This window comes from Columba livia, chromosome Z, assembly GCF_036013475.1.
Source record: "Columba livia isolate bColLiv1 breed racing homer chromosome Z, bColLiv1.pat.W.v2, whole genome shotgun sequence".
Taxonomy (NCBI): domain Eukaryota; kingdom Metazoa; phylum Chordata; class Aves; order Columbiformes; family Columbidae; genus Columba; species Columba livia.
This window is the reverse complement of record NC_088642.1, coordinates 31,483,651-31,503,332: the sequence shown is the minus strand read 5'-3', so window position 1 is coordinate 31,503,332 and position 19,682 is coordinate 31,483,651. Positions and strand designations below refer to the sequence as shown.

The window sequence follows — 19,682 nt, the reverse complement described above, 5'->3', positions numbered from 1 at the left end:
CGCTCTCTTGTTTCCTTTCTAAAGAGGTAGGTTTGTATTTCCTCATCATAGGATAGCTTATAGAAAGATAGCTAATGTGCATTAAATGCAGAGCAACAGCATGTTATTTCTATAGTCACACCAGTACCTGGCTCCCTAAACAGCACAGATTTGCACATAAACATATAATCTATCAAATTATATAATTTGCCCAAAGAATCATATGGTTACCTGTTTCCATAGGTTACCATTAACTATTTCACTGGGTACACAGAGGTACCAAGGGACCAATGAAAGATCCCCCAAAAACCGTTTAGCACCCAAGAGTGCCACAAAGACAAGGCTGTTCCTGTCTTGGACCAGCTCCAAGACCTGTGTTTTCCCGAGTCTGGTGGCAAGCATGGAAACTGAGAGGGGAAAAAAAAAAAGCCCTCCTTGTGAGCAGAAGACAGATGTTGCTCAACCTCCCGCACCACCCCACACCCCAAAACAGCATCCCCTGAAGAACCAAAGGGTGAACTTTTTTATCTAAATGAGGTTCACTCACATGAAGAGACCCAGTTTCATTATGCCTGCAAATCCCGTCCTTCTTGCTGTCTGTCACATTCTTTCTAGCTACGTCCAGAGCACCTGGCCACCAGACAGCCAAATGAGAAGTTTCAAATGTTGCTAAAAATGGAGACTCCCAAGACAGTACAGCAAAGAAGACAAGGATTTCAGGAACGGAGTTTCTACCAGCACTGTCCCTTCAGGTTAATGAGAGCTTTTCAAAAAGGAAAGCCCCGACAGAGCTTTTCCAAATACTCAGCATACCCTGGAGACTTCTATACATTTTTGCAGTTTCACAACACATTTTCCTATTAATTTGGAAACACTATTCTCTCCTCAGCAACTGGTTGATAAATCCACAGAAACAACAGAGGAAACTGACAAAATACACCAGGGAAGCAGAGATTTGACTACACATACAATCACTCAAATGAACAGGAGGGTCTTGAGGAAAACCTTCTCCCTATATTCCACTTCTTCTACTAACACTGAATATGGTACAAGATGAGAAAAAAATGAAAAAGGCACTAAAATATGAGATTAAAATGCGAGGATGTAGTATCACACAAATGCAAGGGAAAGTAAGAATAAACCATTGATCTCGTGGAAATGAGGAGAAAATTACACATGAAGTCATGACAGCCTTCATGAAGAAAGCAGTCAATGCGACATAATAAAGTAAAAAGACTTTCAGTGCCCATTTCTCTTGATATATTTTTTTAATAAATTGCTCTGGTTAACCAAGAGATTGCAAATTTCAGTCTAAATACCCAAATAAAATCAATACATTTAGGCTGGAGTCACACACCTTGTTACAGCTGCCACTGAGCTCACTTGAAACTAGGGTACCAAACCCAGCTACTCCTCACCAGCCTCCACCTCATCTATTCTGGAGACCACTGCCTTTCCCTCCACACTGCCCATGTAACCCCACCTTTCATCCCAGCCAAGCTGGCCCACCTTGTAGAAAAATAAGGGGGGAAATTAAGAAAGTACTCATTCGTGATGAGTATTGATAGTAACGGGGGTAGGTAGGTGCCATTAGGACTCCACAAGGGATTATAGCTCGAGTCTCATTTTCAGAAAGTAAACAGAACTGTCCCACTGATACCTGCAGGCTGAGACACACTCTGGCACTGCCAGCTGTCCTAATGTCATTCCATTCATGCCTGCTTCACAGATACAGCTTCACTACACATCCAGATGCAAGGACTACAGTACAGCCAAGATAGCTGCAGAGACTCTTTTGTAAGAGACCTGTGCAAAACCTTTTGCAAGAGAACTGAGCTAAATTGTGACCTTTCACGTCCAGAAATCAAAGAAACAAGATTTATCATAGCCCACTTCCACATCCATAAATGTATCAAAGAATTTCTGTAGTACTCTAAGAGAAGTTAGTTTTGGAGGTACTGGTTCCTGTAAGTGCAGCCTGACTTAAACCAAACCAAAGAAATTACATTTCCCTCCTTAAAAGACGTGTAAAGACGCTTTGCTCTCACACCCCAAACCAATGAATGCAATAATTAAACTCTAAAGTGGGTTATGAGTTTATTTTGAAATGAAACTGTAATTTAAAAGGAGAGTCTATTAATCTCAAAGTCATTAATATTTTCTCCCTGCGCATAGCCTGGTCTCTCAGAGAGCGCTTTACAAATTTAGGAATGACTAAACCAAATCTGCCTAATTACCTGGAAAACCTGGTATGCTGACTTTCCATTTCCAGATCAGATGACCTTGTCTAAGTCAAAACACTGAAAATACTAGAAGTACAAGAACGAACAACGAAGGTGTCACACTCCTCATCCATGGAGCTGGTCTTTATTTGCAAAATCAGAAAAGCACAGTGGCTCCTCTGTTCAACAAAGGCCAGACCAAATAAAAAACACCCAGAGGCCATACAAAGGCAAGCCAAATAGGACAGAGAAAAATGTACTCTGACCGCTATATTTAAGCTTACCAAAGATATGCCTGCTGCAAGAGACTGAAAATGTGTTAGTGCAGGTTGAACCACTCACCCCTACTCAGTTCTGAAAGTAATTTAAATGCGCATGGCTTTTCTTCAAAGAATTAGAAGTTGATAAACATATAGAAAGAGAAGCTCTTATGCCACCATAAATATTATCCAAAGCTATTTTTATCTTTAGTTAAAATCATGTCAGCAACTTCCTTTTTCCTCAGATTTTTACCAGCCCTTTGACTCCCAGTACAACAACAAAAATCAAACCAAGCGTGTATCAGTTTCAAAAAATCCAGAGACTAAATAATTTAGTGATCTTAAATTGTTTATTTAGAATGCAAATCTCCTTTTGAATTTACTGAGGCCCACATTTAAGGGAACATTGCTTAATTATTGTTTTTTACTCTACCAAGGAGACCGCGAAGTTCATTAAGTCTATCAAGCACTTAGATAGGGTATGACCAATAAAGAAAACCCTTAACTTTCTATAATGTACTTCACTACATTGATCCAAAACAGAAGACTTAGCCTGGAGTGAATTTGTCTACTGGCAGTTAAATCTCACATACCTGCAAAAAAAGAATAATTTTGTCCTGAGAATTCATGAAACTTAACCTGTTATTTCAATGCTATCATTTTTAACATGCACCGTGAAGACCATCCATGTATCTGTTAGAAGCAGTAATAACAATAAAATTATAAACTTGTAAGTAGATATAAAAAAATATTACCATGCGGATGCTACATCTTGAAATTTCCTATTGCGAGTTTCCTATTACAGAATGGTATTTTAGCTCTGCCACTCATCACATTATACAAGTTCTAAAGTACAATGTGAAGAAAATCCCAACGCCAGAACATAACATAAAGTTATTTAAGGGTCACTTAGAACACTGCTTTCAATCACTTAAAACACTGTGTCAATGGTCATTTTAACAAAGAAGTATCAGATAACAGACTGGTTTAATGTTGCGATAGAAATAGTCATTTCACTGTCTAGGGAGAAAACAAAGGGATATAAACATACACAAATATGCATATAATTAGACTGCATATGAGAAACCAAATTCTTACATAACTTTCACGGCAGTATTCTGTTTGCAGGGGTATTAGTGCTAATGTTCTTAACCTTTTCAAAGCAATCAGATTCTGCCTCTAAATGCAATGGGCAAGGTGGACTGTTACTTGGCAATACAGCCAGATGCAATTCACCATGTACTATCTCATCATTCTCTAGATAAGGAAATACAGTGAAAACTAATGTAAAGAAAAAATATTCTATAAGGAAGAATACTATCATTAAAGTTACTACACATATGACTCTTTGAGAGTGTAGTATTTTTAATAGCACACACTACTAACAATGCTCTTTATGTTTGCTTATATATAAGCAGAGAGAGTAATATTTTACATACTGTCAGTAGATTTCAACCAAGCAAAATAAAAGAAAGAACACATAGAATTGCTAAGCACTTAAAAAGTCACACGTAAAGGACATTAACTTTTTTCCTACTACCTTACAGAAACTATGCAATATAATTTACACTAAAAACTTTGGTATTTCTGTACTGAATTTCAAATATGAACAACTATTAAGTTGTTTTTATTTCTGCAATCTTTTGATTTTTCTTTACATAAACTGTTCACTAGTCAACGAGACAGAAAATCCAATGCCCATTTTATTATAATTTTAAGGAGATCAAACTAAAAGCATGTTTTATAATGACTTCCAATGACCAGACACAACTTGCCAAACTCAGCTATGCTCACTCCCTCTCTCATGCAGAGCTACTATGGCCATTCATGATGGAAAACTGAATATTTATAGCCAGTTTTACATAGGCCAAACATATTCTTCAGGAGATTCATAATCTGATAAAATCAAATCCAATTTTCACGATCATTTTCCAAGAAGGCTTTGCTCACCAAGCTAACGGCGGCAGGGATGTTCTGTATAAATAAAATATTTTCTTTTCCAGGCTGGGTTTTCCCCACTATATGTTTTCCCTATTCAGACTTTGTAAATTCATTTCATGGCAGCGACGGTAGGGATATTACAGTAAAGAAGTAACAGAAAATTCAGCTCTAAAGGTAACAGTTTTGAAAGGCTATAAATTACTGAAATAAAGGAGGTACAAATGAAGAAGCATAAACAACCTTTACTGCAGAGGTTACTCCACTTCTGCTATAATGCTTTCTTAACTTTGATCTTTAAACCAATGACTCATGAAAATGGTATCTTCAAATTTACAGGCCACGAGTAAGTGAGTCTGAAAAGAATGTTGTACAACAATGAAGTGGGAACCACAAGCACTTCTTAACCATTTGATCTGTGAACTAATTAATTACAGTACTGAAACAAAGGCCCATTTAAAAAACTTGCCCTTAAGAAGGGGAGAGGTGAGAGAAAGAACCAGGGAAGAAGAACAGGAAAAAAGGTTTTGTGAGCAAGCCAAACTGCATTTCAGGGAGAGGGGTTCAAGAAAATGTATTATGTTTACTCACATTAACAGAGGCATTTCTCCCTCACCCCGTTCAGTGGGAAAACAAAATAGGGCAGCTCCTCTTGCTACCCACCAGTGCCCCATAGCTGGAAGCAGCTCCAGTTGCCAGGTTCCTTTAAGCGTGTAAAGCACATCAACACTTCCCTTTTCCCACCCTTTTGTTCCTGCTTAATATGTGCACTTTGCTCAGCAGTCTTTGCTGTTAAACAATTCATTTTTTCCTTGCCTCCTCTGCTTTAGGAGGAGGAAAAAATAGCAGGACTTTGTCACAAAATATAAAGCTCATTTCCTGTACCTTAGTACCTCATTCTTTTCACCTCCTTGTCCATAGGATCTGGCTACCTAATAGGTCTTAATCTGTAAACAAATGATTTGCTCTACAATTAAACCATTCAGCTCCTTCCCTCCACCCCTGGGCCCCCCCGCCTTGCTTTCTTTGGCTGCTTGGCTGCTGTCCAATGTGGAGGCTCATAGGTTCCTTCATTATTTAGTGCTGGTTAAAAGGCAATAAGCTCATTTAGAGTGTATAAAACTATAAGCTATCAACAAAAGCATTTAATGCTTCTCTGAAGCACTGTGGCTTTTGCTTGGAAAATTAATAATGTGTGGTTGTGTGTGTGTACACATGTGTGTGGATGTGTGGGTTTTTTTTAATGTGCTGGCCTGGTTAAACACTCTGGGTATCTTTAAGTCACTTATCCTAAGCTACAAATATATGCATTTCACTTCAGTTTTAGTTGTCTGTGTACTTTTTTCTCAAAACTGACAATCATAGCACCTTCAATTCACCATGGCTCAGAGCTGAACCTCAAAGACTTTGATGTTGTATGAGGGAAAAAAAAAAAAAAAAGTCACGCTGCTGCAGCATTTCACAATGTTTGCAAATATTGTTTCCTTATTAAACAATGTTGTGAATCACAGGAGTCTACCAGAGTAGGTGAAACCTTTAGAGAAGTAAATAACATGTTAGGTTTCTCATCTCTGAAGTTAGAGAGTCACGCACAACCCAAGAGAAAACAAAATAACATCAAGGGCATTCTCCTTTATCTCTGTTTCTACACTTCTGTTCTTGGTGGAAAGTAACTTCTCAGAGACTATGAACCAAAACACAGCATGTGTATATTCACCTTCATTCAGATGTTTATACACACAATATGGGACTAGCAGGCTACCACCTCAATGTGGGAACATAAAGACAATTAATTTATTTTTAAAATGTGTTTATAAATAAGTGAATTACTGTAAATGGAAAGATAAATTTGCAGGTGCAAATCTCATTTAGTAATGACAGGTACTTAGCAACATGAACTTCAGCAATATACTTTCAATGAAATTCTGCCAGTCTATTTAAAGTCTGTTATGGCTGCTGACATCAATCTGCCAAGCTGCAGAGTGCTAAGCTCCACTAAAGATTTGCACCTATAAATTTAGCTACTGGTATATTGGAATTAAATACACTGTATTACTCCGTATAGGCAACTACAGACGTAAGGCATTAAGGTGGATGGGCAATAAAGCAGAATTGTCAGGGAGCCTCTCATGCCAGTTTTGCCACAAGGACTGAAGTTCAGCATCCCACTTGGGTTCAGATTCCAGTCATCTCCATGGTCTTTTAGTCTACATTTCCACACTTCACAGTCAAAATTTATGTAAAATATTTTAAAGGTGCACCCATGCACTCATATGTATGCACGCACACACAAATACAGACACATACAAAGGGACAAACAGAGATTTTAATTAGCTCTACCTATTATTAAGACTCAAAGAGCAAAATGAGCCTCTATCCCCCTCCCCCCAGCCAAATTACAATTTCTGAAGTTCCAGATAATAAGTGGTAGGCAGACAGGTGGCAGATAATTATGTTTGTCCTGAAAAACTAGTTAAAGGTTTAGAAAAAGAAGTTGCACTAGCCCTGGAGGAAAGAAATGCCTCATATCCTGAATTGGCACAGTAATCACAAGCAAATTTTAACCTGAATTATAAGTACTGTTCATTTTTCAAATTTATCCATACGCAATATACCTTCAATAATTACCGAGCAGCAGAAAAGGCTTTGTAAAAATTAAGCAGTAAAGGGCATTTTAATCCTATAACAAATATTACAGATTCAGGAAAAATGTAGATCTTGGAAGTAGTTTGAAAATAGTTGGCAACTTTTCCTCCTAAAGTACATCTGAAGGCTGAAATATAAATATTCAAGAGCATTAATTTGTTTCTAGATGTGTGCGTGCAAGTAAAACAGCAGCCATAATGTGGAAATTTGAGTCACATTTTGCAACTAATTGGAAGCAGATTAGAATTCTGCCTCAGGGGAACATTGTCAAACTAGAAGCTGGAGCAAATGAAGAAAGAGGTGAAAGCATCGTGAAGAGCTGACAGATTTACAGTGCTCAAGGCAATAAACGGGTACTAGATGAAAATGAATGTGCTTCACTGTACTGCATGCAGTTTTCAGTCATATCTCAGCCGTAAGACCATATAGCCATGAAACTATTTGCATCAGAGAGACGGTGAGGGACAGAGTGAGAATGAACAAAACACTAAGCAGATGGTATGCCAAAAAAAAAAAAAAAAAAAATCATACAGTGGCTCAGGTTGTTACAAGAATAATCAAATTGGTCATACTGGATCCTGTTTTGTAACCTGGACTCATCTCAAGTAGGCTTACACAGACATAATGCAATGAACTACTTACTTGAGAAAAGACTGTAAGCCCTTGCTCACAGTGAACAAGAGTCAAAGCATCAAGCTCTTAGGAGAAAAAAATAAAATCACACAGATTTTACATTTTTAAGGCTAAGAATAATACAGAACCCTGGAGGCAGATGAATTGGAGGCAGAAGGAAAAAATCCTTTTTAGAGGGTGATTAGGAAAGGTTGGAGTGGAATATAAAACTGAAAATAAACTGTAGAGGCTAATGTACCAATGCTGTAATGGAAACAGCTGCTAGCTTTCTCATTCAATGTTTGGCATCTGGTGCAGCATCACAGGAAAGATTGTTAAAAGATCTGGACATGCAACATAAATATCGACTATCAGCCAAAACTTCGTTGCTGTATTCATAAAACGGTAGCAGCTCTTTTTTTCATGTATGCATATACATATACCCCTCCCCCATATGGATAAGTATATACAGTGATATGCATACATGTATACAATCCTGTCCTTAAACAGCAGTTAGTAAAACTATTACACGACACTGACCTTACTGCTGGCTGAAGTGGGTAAGAACATTAATTTAGTTTTTTAGTAACACTGGGTGTGGAACAACCACCTTCATTGTTCTCAAATTGCGAGAGGTATTTTTCCTTCGAATTCCAGAACTCAAATGCAATTCAATATATGCTGCCTAACATTAAACCCAGGGCAAATATTAACCAGTAAAACTTTGTGTCAAATATGTTCAATATATCCAGAAATACTCCTAGAATATTAGATACTTACTGTCAGGCAGGCTAACTAAACAACTCCCTGGACATTTACTAAATCAATTTTAAAACTCCTAGCAGCAAAACAAAGTTAAATTGAGTAATGAGGTTCATTTCTAATTGTATTTGCTTCTAACTATTAGCTTTTGTCGAAGAGATACAGATCTAGTTTCATTTCCCTCCTTCAAAAAGGAAGAATTGGCAAGAACATAAATGCAACTACTACCATTACTCCACTGCTATAAACCTATAATAAAGCACAGATTTGATAGTACAATCCATGTAGTGTGGCGAACCACATACAAATAAACAGTTCTCAACGAAGAATGAAAACCCAAAGACCAAACCTTTCAAATTCAAACACTATTGTTGCTTTCAACATAAGCCATCCACAGAAACCAGCCAAGGAGGTGACAGGAAATCCAAAAATAATTTGGTCTGGCCCTACACATTATGAGAAAGGAGATTGAAACTTGCTTTCTACTCTTCTTACTGGTTGAGGGAATAAATGAAAACTGTAAAATCTATGTTTATGTAAGAGACACCTATGGTACCACTCATGTGACAGATATATTTCTACCACAGTTCAGCACATCATCACTGAAATTCATCAATAAAGGTGGCATTTGAGCAGTGTGAATTTATGTTGGGTGGCAGCAGGGGGGACCACTTAACAAAACCCCTGAGTTAATTCAATGGCTAATGCAAATGACTAAATGTGTGCAAAATCAAACTGTCTATCACACACAGTTAAAGAGGCCAGATGCGCCTCAAAATTTCCTGGGAAACCAAGCCTATACTTGGCACTTCCTTTTATCAGAATGAAGAAAGCGAGCTCTAGAAGTTTACAAAAGTGTGACCAATTGGAGCTTAGTCTTCTGTTGTTAATTGAAGCATGAAAAAAAGAGGCAGTTTCTGAGGGCAAACTACAAACATATACTTTTTATATTCCACTGTCACATGATAAAAAACAGAATAAAGCTGACTGGTAGAAACTTGACTGGCAACCAAAGACCAAGCTATTATTTCAGACTCTTATGGGAAAGCAATAAAAATGCTACCAGGTCTCCTCACATTACTCTTCAATAAAAAGAAGCCATCAGGGAAATAAGAGGAAAAGAAAACACATCAAAACCTCTAAAGTTTCTTTTAGTAAAAATACACTTCTGTGGTATAATGCCATCTGCTTCCTGGTTAACATGGTAAGACAATTCAACAACTAGAATACCAGTGCATTGAAAATATCAAGTAACTACAGTCAATATATTTTAGTTTGCTCTTTTGACTGCAAAACCAGTATTCACATGCCACTATTGGCATATGCTTCAAGCATCCCCATGAGAACATTCTTTTAATGTTATTACTTGGTGGAAATTCTCAGAACACAAACACCTTAGCCAAGCTGGGTTTGTACCCAGCGATAAGATTTAGGCTAGGAAGACTAAAAAACTGGGAGAGGACGTGAGAGGATAAGGGAACCAAATGTTCAGGGTTGTTTTTTTTTTTCAGTATATCAGTTAGTCAAATGGCTGAGGAAGATTTATCATAAAGAACATACAATTCAACATAGCACGTCTTCACTCAAAGATCAGCGAGATTTAATTCTCAATGGCTTTGATTTGAATAGCCTCAGTGGATATTACAACTAGATGCTAGAAAAGTTGATCCCTTCGTTTTGAAATTTAGCAGTATCTGCCAGCTTCCAGGAAAAACAGACATATTATAAACTTCAGTCACTAAATTGCAACTTTTTAACTTGCAGTGTTGGCTTAAGATTTCAGAAAATCTAATCAACAACATAGTCACTCTAGAGCTGGAAAACCTACGTATACGGTCGTCAGTCCTATTTCATTGCATGCAACTTAGCCTACACACCCACTTAAGTTGTTTAATCAAGTAGTCTTACATATAACCATATTTACTATGTATGTGTACACGAAAACAAGGGCATCAGAGGAAAACACCTATTCCCACCCCCTTGAATTTTCTCTCAGCTTTGTCAAAAAAGGGAAAAGAAAAGTATAAAGAACTTGCTTGTCAGTCAAGTCACTCTGAATGGTTTTACAACCTTTCATTCAAATGTAAAGGCTTTGTTCCAATTGCCAAGACCATTTAGTCAGAATTAAAAGAGAAAATGCAATAGAGAGTGCTTACTGAAACCCTGGCTACAGCATAAATAAAAGTCATAGTCTGATCTTCATATTTGCCCAAATGGCTACTCACAGCTTGCAGTAAATTGTAGTTTTAATTCAAGAATGTAATAACTTTTTAAAAACTTGTTATTTAAAATTTCATATTAAGAAACCCCCTCAAAACCTACTATGAAACCTGGCAAATATCTTTATTCAAATTAGCTAATTTCAAACATATTTTTAAGGAAATTAAATAATGACAGCTTGTATTATTATTCATTTTGGCAAAACACTGCACTACAAAAGACTTCCACTGTGCAGAAATACTCTGGTGCAAAAATGGAAAATAAAAAAAAGTTCATCACATTGAAAAAAGAAATACAAATGAACTTTATATACTTAAAAAAGCTATTTCCTTTTTGTAGTAATGTCAATATCATAAATTTTCATGGAACACAAGTTTGTTGTCTTCCATCCAACAGGCAACATTATGTACAGGCCTAAGTTTTTAAAAATATCCATATATTTTCTGTGATTATAACTAAGAAATAGAAACAACTCCTTGACACGTAAACACATAAAAGCAAAAACTATGTCCAGTCCTTCAACTGAAGTCACTGCATCCATACATCCACAAGTGTGACCCTATCTGAGGTGCCATGGGAAGATTTATTTCTACTGCAAGGAACAAAGCACAATTAAGAAGTCAGATCATCTATCCAGCCTTTCAGGAAATGCAGTGATGTATCCCCATGTACATTAGAACACTATGTAGGAACATTATAAAGCTAATAAACTGCTAAGCATAATATGTAAAAAATAACCTTGTTGTTGGATCATCTGTACAAAGAAGCTCAGCTCAGATCAGGACAGATTCTAAAGCTTGGTTAAAATTCAACAATCCCAGTTGTATAACATCAAACAAATCTGGAACATGTAGCTGATACGCCATTCAAAAAGTGAGTACTGTATCAGAGAAATACATAACATGTGTCAATGACACAAAGCTGCGTAAGTAGCTGCAGAAGTAATATAAGTTTTTTTTCCAAGGCTGGGTGATGGAAATCCAAAATATATAAGTCTTTTTCCAAAACAGAAGGTTGTGTTTCTAATAGCAGAAGTGATAGCATTTCTCAGACCCTATTCCTGGTGATGCTTGTAAAATGTGCCCAGATACCACATGTACTATTCACACTGTGTAAGATGTACAGGAATATAGATTTTTTAATTCACTCTTTTGCTGTACATAAGTAAAAAGAATGCATCAAAAAGAGCATTACAACCAAGACCATGGCTCCAGGGGTGACCAAGCATGCCTAGTGTGTTGGCAGTATCTTGACAGGCATTTTGAAGGAAATTCTAAGCATGTCTAGGATATGTCTCCCAACTCCATTTCTTTATACCTTCTCTTCAGGCAAGTCTTCTCATCTACTGTTTCACAAACTACATTTGTAGACCTTTAATCGCATGTGTGGTTTCTCTTTAGTGGCTTCAGAGAGGAGAAAAGGATGCCGGGATATAATCTCATGCTCATTACTAACCTCACACATGACACCTTTTTGGAGATATCTCACACACCTGTCCTCCTACCTGTCCCACAGATTTTAACAAGTAGATGCATGCAGTCTAGCTTTGAACTGGAACAGCCTTGAGATGGCCTGTGTAGACACCAGGATGTACACATGTGTTCTGAGACCTAAATATTGACCATGGAGACCACAGAAAATTTACGAAGTACACACAAGGTACTTCAACCACCATCTCACAGGCCAGGAGGTACAGAGCACGCTGATTATTTTCTGGATGTGTGCAGGAAAGCAAGGGAGAAAGAGAAGCAGATCTGCATAGCCCCATACAATATAAAATTTTCAATTTATAATGGGTACAATGATGTTCCACCCTGCCACCTACTCTCAAGTCTTTTATCCAAGGAAACATAATTTTAACTTTTGTAAATTGTTGATTTTTTAAATACACCTGTTTTACAAAGCAAGCACAGGACAAAGACTGCTCTCACTGAAGTAACAGCATTTAGCCTACTTGTACAAATGCAAATCGCTTAGACAGCACAAAGAAATAAAGGGAAATAAAGGGGAACCTGTATTCAACATACAAAGGATGTGTCCAATCAACAGAAACAGAATCTCCCACAGACATCAGTACAACGGAGTCTAGAGATGGCACCTTTTAAAAACTAAATCATTCATTGGAGGGGAAAAAAAAAAAAACAAAACAAAACAAAACACCACCACCAAAGGCACGAGTTTTACCGTGCAGGAAAAACTGCCTATTTCAGATACATGATTTACATTATTGTCAATAAAATAGCTTTCCAATTATGAACGCCCTGGTAGGAGAAGCTGGAATGTATTATGTGTTAATGATCACAACCAGGGGTCCAAGCTTTACTCTTTTGTCAGAGCTACAGCAGATCCTCCCCGCAGCTTCACCATTAACATGTCTGTTTCCTGTCAGACCACTCAGAGATAATGTCATTTATCTCAGGGCGGCACAAGACCAGTCATTAGCTTCAGTAAAAAACCTCAAACAAAGGCCGGATGGCGTTTTATCCAGAGCTTGTAGGCTGCAGCCAAGAATCTCATTGCCTAACAGTTCAGAACTTAAGTTATCTTTAAAAGAGTAATTTTCCCCCATCAACAATTCTAGAACACTTCTCTGAAGAACAGAAAATCGCTGCATGGAAAATTTTAGTCAATAGTTTTATCATATGCAATTAGGTGACTGATAACAGCTTGCTAAACATATCCTTGGAGTGGCTTTTTTCCCCCCGCACTTCCATTTTACCTCTTAGTGAAAAATCGACAGAATAATTCAGATTCTACCTAAACAGTAAGATCTTTGAAGACCTGACCCTTATTGTGTTTGCCTGCAGGAGGTGATTCACTATTATAAATTCTTCAATGACTAAGCTTCTGGAAATATCTTTAAATGAAAGTGGAACTGGTTAACTGTATGTACGAACATGTGTTTTCACAGTCCCTCCTGTATTATTGCTTTTCAGAAAGCTTCTATAAAGTGCCAGGTGAACTTTTCAAAATAATGATAATAATAAAATAAGAGAGTAGAAAAAAAAATATGAGCAAATCTCAGCTATTCAATTCCTGGTTTTATGTTGAAAACTAGGAACAGATGGTACTTTCCATGTTACTTGAATCTAGTTATTGAACACCTCTATGGTTACGGGACATTTTGCTTAGCACTTTTAACATACATTTCATTTATTGGACTATAAAATGCTACTTTGGAAAAACAAGTCTTTATATAGCTATAATTAAAACAGTCTTGCAGGAAAGCCCTTTAACATGGAGAACATGGTTAACCTCATGACATCCGGACAATCAATCCTTCCCTTTTTACTGGGTATTTATGAAGTTATTAAAATTGTAAAATTACTGATGCCCAAAGTGTAATATTTTTCCAGTAGTTCCTAGTCAGGTTATCAGCTTCCCTACTTTATTTTATAACTGTTCCAGATGAGGATCCATTGTGCTGAGCTAACTCTTGCTTTGCACAGGAATTCGACAGCAGGTCTGGTCATACATATTGGCAGAGGTCAGCAGGTTCACAGGGAAAGCTTTCATTGGCCAAAGGGCAACATCTTTTCACCCAGCTCAAAAAGCATGGTCACACTACTAGACATCACTACAGAACTTTAAGAACCTTGAGCTGTGCTTATTGTTAGACACCCATAGTTATCAATGTTTTTAACAGCTAAATCCCTTATGTAGCTTTCAAAACAGTTTGCTGTCAAACAATAGACTTTGTTCTTTAATCACAGCAAGTGACCTCCCTGCCGTTTTATTTCACAGTGAATAAACTACACTCAAGGCCACTCAGAAAAGTACGTGTAATGCATATCTCTGTAAAATCATTAATCAAAGACTGTACTTAAATGAGTTACATCAATAGGTAAAATGCAGAGTTCCCTGATGAAGTGTAAAACATCCTCAATCCTACTATAAAAAGAGAAAATAAACAATAGCACCCAGTATGTTAATTTGCTGAAGACAATTTTGAGATGTGAAATGCAGTCTTAATGAGAAGCAATACGCTAATACAACATAAAAATTACATCCTGGAATACCACTAGACTTGATTAATCTAAAAACTGCAACTAGACACGTCTGATTATAGCTTCATATCTTCTGTGTTGTTTTCATGTAAACATAGTGATTTTCACATGCCAAATACAATATTACTGTATCTCAGAGTAAATTGTGACTGAATCTCAAAATCTCCCTGTAATACACACAAAGCAAGTTCTTGTAGATAGTCTGAACACTTCTCAATGTGACAGCTGTTAAAAATAATAATAAAAAAAAACCTCTTAGCTGAAACAGATGAAGAGTTCATGCTGACAAACAGTCAGTAATTGTGCTAAAAACAGTATGGATGAGAAATGGAAAATGGAGACAGGTTTTAGCACCAAAAATCTTAGGAGTGGTAAGTCTACCTGTCAAAGCTGCTTATTCAGACATGTCACTGGCGGCTTAACCACAAAATGGGCTGCACGAATATAGCTCAAACATCTTAGAATTACAGCTTACTTTGACTTTATCCACATATTAGGGGAGTGGTGACTTTTACAACATACTTGCGGCTTTTACATAAAAGAGCCAGCAGAACACAGTCATTGATTTAATTAGGCTTCATAAGATCCAATTTATCATGTTTTACATGACTTTCTGCAGCAAGGAAACAGAATAAATAGACCAAAAATAGACATTGAAGCATGCTGTGAAAGCTAAACAGTGACTACAACTCCTGGGAATCTGCTCCACACTCTTCACAAATAGTAAACAAATGCAGTATTATATTCCACACTACATACAGAAACCTGTAATTTTTAATCAGCAGGCATGAAGTCATTTGTATCTAAGAGGAAACATCCAAATTCGCAAGACATGTTTTTCACAACATTAAAATAACTGGAAATTGATTTTAACATGCAGACTTGAAAATCATCTATTTATCCACAGGCACAAGTTGCCCTGTGCTAGTACAGCATATATATTCTAGTGTATAAACTGTAAAAGCAAGAACCCTTAGAGAATATAAAACCCAGGAATAAAAAAAAAAGTGATCAGTAAACATTTGGTAAAAAAGCCAGAACAACAAACATAAAACACTTAAGTTTCACTAATAGTACCACAGGCTGGGCTTAAGGTTGCAACCATTGTCAGCAACAAGCTTGTAATTATTGTAAATCTAGAAGGGAACATTCTTTGGGAAAAGAAATACTAAGGGATTTTATTTAAGACAGAGAGCAAGCACACCATTGTGCCAGACAATGGCCAAGACTGCACGACTCTAATGTGCGAAGCCTATATTAGAGTCAGTGTGTGCCAACAGCAGCGGCTGTTCTTGGAAATGTAAGCTCCAAACCTCCTCCAGGAGCCACAGCTACAACACAAAGCATAACACTAGCTCTACACCACTCCATACGTGTTTGCTCTGAATTTGCATGCCATCCAATTTACACTGCACGTAACACTACTCGCATGTATATGGATTCTTCATAGAATTTCCTGTGTGACTGCAGAGTGAAGGAACACAAAAACGGGAGAAACCACACCACCCTCTAATCTCTGTTGCCATGACAGCAGCCTTTGAGATACCGAAATGTTCAGATTGCCAGCTAAACAAAATTGTTGAATGTGAACATTTGGCTGAGAGATTAAAAGGCTAAGGGGGTTGCAAAAGGGCAGTACCTCCCACATTCCAGGCAGCCACTGAATCCAATCAAATGGCTCTGACTCTTTAACCACAGCCATTGTGAAGACCGGATTAGGGCAATTTATCTAGATAGTTAAAACAGATTAGAGAACTGCAATTTGAAGACTATTGGCAACAGAAGTAAATGCCTACTGTACTAAGTTAATAAAGAGACCATGAGATTTTAGGACACCTCTCTGCCGCCGAGAGAACTTTCATAAATCAAAGTGCAAAGATATACACATGAATTACAGAAATCTGTTAGAAAAAGTCACAAGGCTCAAACAAATTCATCCATAGATATGCTATCTTAAAAGCAATAATATGCATACAATATGAAATTTAATTTATTCCTTGCCTTGAACAGAAGCCCTTGAAGTTATCTTGCAGTTTTAACAAGTATCTTACGTCACAAACACCCAAATCTAATCCTCCAGTCAATATTATGAAAACTTCAACATGACTGAAACACAAAAACAAGTCTGTAATGCGTCGTAAAAAGACATAACTTTTCCCTGAGACCTTCAGCCCTCCCAGACACTTGCAGACCATACAGTTAACACCGACGTGTAAGTTTTCTCATCACTGAACATTTACTCAGGGAAGTTGTAAAAGCATGTAATTTAAGACCAACAGCTAACAATAAAGTCACAATCTATCCCCTTGACATTGTTCATCTGGGGAGTGTTCGTTTGCTTTATTTTTCAGGCATACCTGGTTATCTTTGTTAAACAACCTGTAGAATTCATCTGACTCGAAATCCTGGGCCAAGGTTTGTCCCCAGGTTCCCCAGAAAATGCCTTCTGCTCTATGGACAGAACAAATCTCAACAGTACCAGAACCCCCTTGAATGAGTGGTTAAAAAAAAGCCAAGCTCTACTCCACCCTTCAAAAATAATTTGGTCAGGCCATCTATTCTTACAGAAAGCATCATTGATAATGGTAGGGAAGAAAAACACACACCCCCATCTGATTTCTTTCATGCATTTCAACCACTCAACAAATGAGCCGTTCACATTCAAGAGCCAGTGAGGATCAGACAGGAAAGCTCCCCCAGACAGGAGATAAACTGCTCCCCTCTGTTCCAAGAGCTGTTTTGCACACAGGCATCTCAGCACAAGGTGCATTCCCCTCCTCCCAGCCTCCTCCTTCCAGGAAGATGAGAGGCACCGCCTGTCTGCTGTGCCCTTCCTCCCAGTCCTCCACACCAGCTTCTGGGGCCTCTGCTGTGCCATCGGCGCCCCCAGTACAGTTAAGTATCCCGTGCCACCATGAACCGCAATGGCGGAGCCCATATTTCGCCTCCCAAGGACAATCTCAGCTCCAGGTAGTGGGTCGGGGGAGAAAGGGGATAAGTCGCTTCAGATTCTGGGAGAGGAACGGCCACGAGTCCCCACCGCTGTTGTGTAAAAGTGTCAGCACATACAAGACGTGCTGCTCCTGGAGCCTGAGCTGTTGCACCCCCCCAAGGCAAACACACAGACCTCCAGCCTGCAAACACATTCCATCCCACTGGTACCAACACTGCTGCTCTCTGTTAAAACCAGGGACAGCTCGGTCAGGGTCATCTTGTGGTGTCTCCTTCTGAGTGAGTGCAATCAAAGGAACAGACAAAACCGAAATGTTCTCCAGGTCTGACTACACGGAGGGGAAGTCACAACAGAGACAAGCACACTCAAAACATAGTGTCTTCTCTCTAGGGTAGAGGTGTCAGGGTTGCTTGGGATTTTTTTAGAAGAAAGAGTAAGAACGAATGTATGTCACAAATACACAGCAGAGAGAAGACACAGGAGCCAAACGCACAGTTGTGGGACATTTATTATAGAGACAGGGAGACACAGAAGAGAAGAGGTGGAGAGGAGCTTTGTCCTACCTTTTCTGTTTTCAATTTCTTGATTCGCCTGTGGCTCTCCTCCTCCTCCTCTTCCTTCTTTACCAAAATAGAGTTCCCCATTAACCCCGAATCCGGGGTTTTGCTCACCTCCCCCGTGGCAGAGGAGGTGCAGTGGAACGGGCTGCTGCTCCCACCACTGCCTCCTTTGGCCCCAAAGCCATAGAGGTGCCCTGGGGGAGCTTGGCTGCCGCCACCCCCACTGCCATTGGGGTGACCCTGCTGCAGGTCATGCTGCTTGTCCTTCCTGGATTTTCCCGCATCTTTATCCCGCTTGGAGCCTCTGCTGCCCGGGGCTTTACCTGGTTTTTCCTCTTTGTTTTTCCCACAAGAGGCAACAGTGGTGGTGTTGCTGGTGGTGTTATTATTGCCGTTTGGGTTACTGCTCATGCTTTGACCTAGTGCTGAATTCATGCCAGTTGCCTCTCCAGGGCGCCCTTGGACTTCCTGCCTCTTGCCAGCACTGCTGATCTCGGGAATCCCATACAAGGCAGCAGAAGGCAGAGATTTATTAGCATCCTTAGTTTTACTCCTTTTCACTTTTGATTTGCTAGTCTCTTTGTGAGAGGAATTCCCCTGGGGAGCAGAGGGCTGAACAGAAGCAAATTTTAGGCCGTCAGCTAAGGCTGAGGTAGTATTAGCCCCACTGGAAGCCAGACCCCCGCAATCCTTGGAGCTGGTGTTGCTGCTGCTGGTGGTATTAGTAGAATTATTCATCTCAAATTTCTGTCTGTCCTTCTCCAAATCGGCGTCCAAATCAATTATTAAATTCCCAACACCGATTTCCCAATCATCGCCACTGTCGTAAGTGTCAACCGTGTTTGGATCCACACCTTTTCCTGCAGTGGAAGTGTTCAATGACATCCTGAAGATGAGATCTCTAGAGTAAAAATCCGATGAACTTTCCTTTGAAAATGCGGGGACATTCGTTTATCTCCGTTGGGCTCTCTTAAGTTCAACTCTTCTTGTCTTCCTCCCCCAGGTGCGTCTAAGTTCACAACCTGCGGTTCACGTCCACCTTGTCCTGTGAGGAAAGGAAAAGTTGAATATTTGTTTGGGTGTTATCACAATATAATAAAACTAATAAAAAGGGGGCAAGGTAGGGTAAGCAAAATCATTCATTTTTTTCTTAAGTTTGTTAAACCAGGGGCAGTGGCTGTGATGCTTTTATAGGGAGCATCTTTAATCTAGTTGTATACCAATATCCGCATTCTCTCTTAAATAGTCATGTCCACAAAAAAGGAGAAAGAAAAAAAAAAGGAGAGAAAAAAAAAAAACTACATGATTTAAATCCACAAAGCTCAGGAAACACAGTCTTAGAAGTGGTGCCTAGCTGTTGGAGCACATGTTGTAATCTAACCCCTTGGACCACCACCTAGGCACAAAAGGGAGAAAAGGAAGGGCACAGATTCACTCTTCACTGCATTCCATGGATTTTGTGGCTTTAAACCAGACCCTTGAAGTTTTGTGACTCTCCTATATTATCTTTTACCCCCCTTCTA

At 38.7% G+C, this 19,682-nt stretch overlaps 1 protein-coding gene across 4 annotated transcripts in view; it reads right to left on the bottom strand.

The window, feature by feature from the left end:
- ZNF608 (zinc finger protein 608) overlaps positions 1 to 19,682 on the bottom strand; it is an 88,396-nt gene that overhangs the window by 65,781 nt on the left and 2,933 nt on the right. For all 4 annotated transcript variants that reach the window (XM_021293282.2, XM_021293285.2, XM_065045281.1 and 1 more), the window contains exon 2: positions 18,163 to 19,204. In XM_021293282.2, the coding sequence (XP_021148957.1) occupies positions 18,163 to 19,044 (882 nt within the window). In that variant the 5' untranslated portion in view covers positions 19,045 to 19,204. The remainder of the gene's footprint in view (positions 1 to 18,162; positions 19,205 to 19,682) is intronic.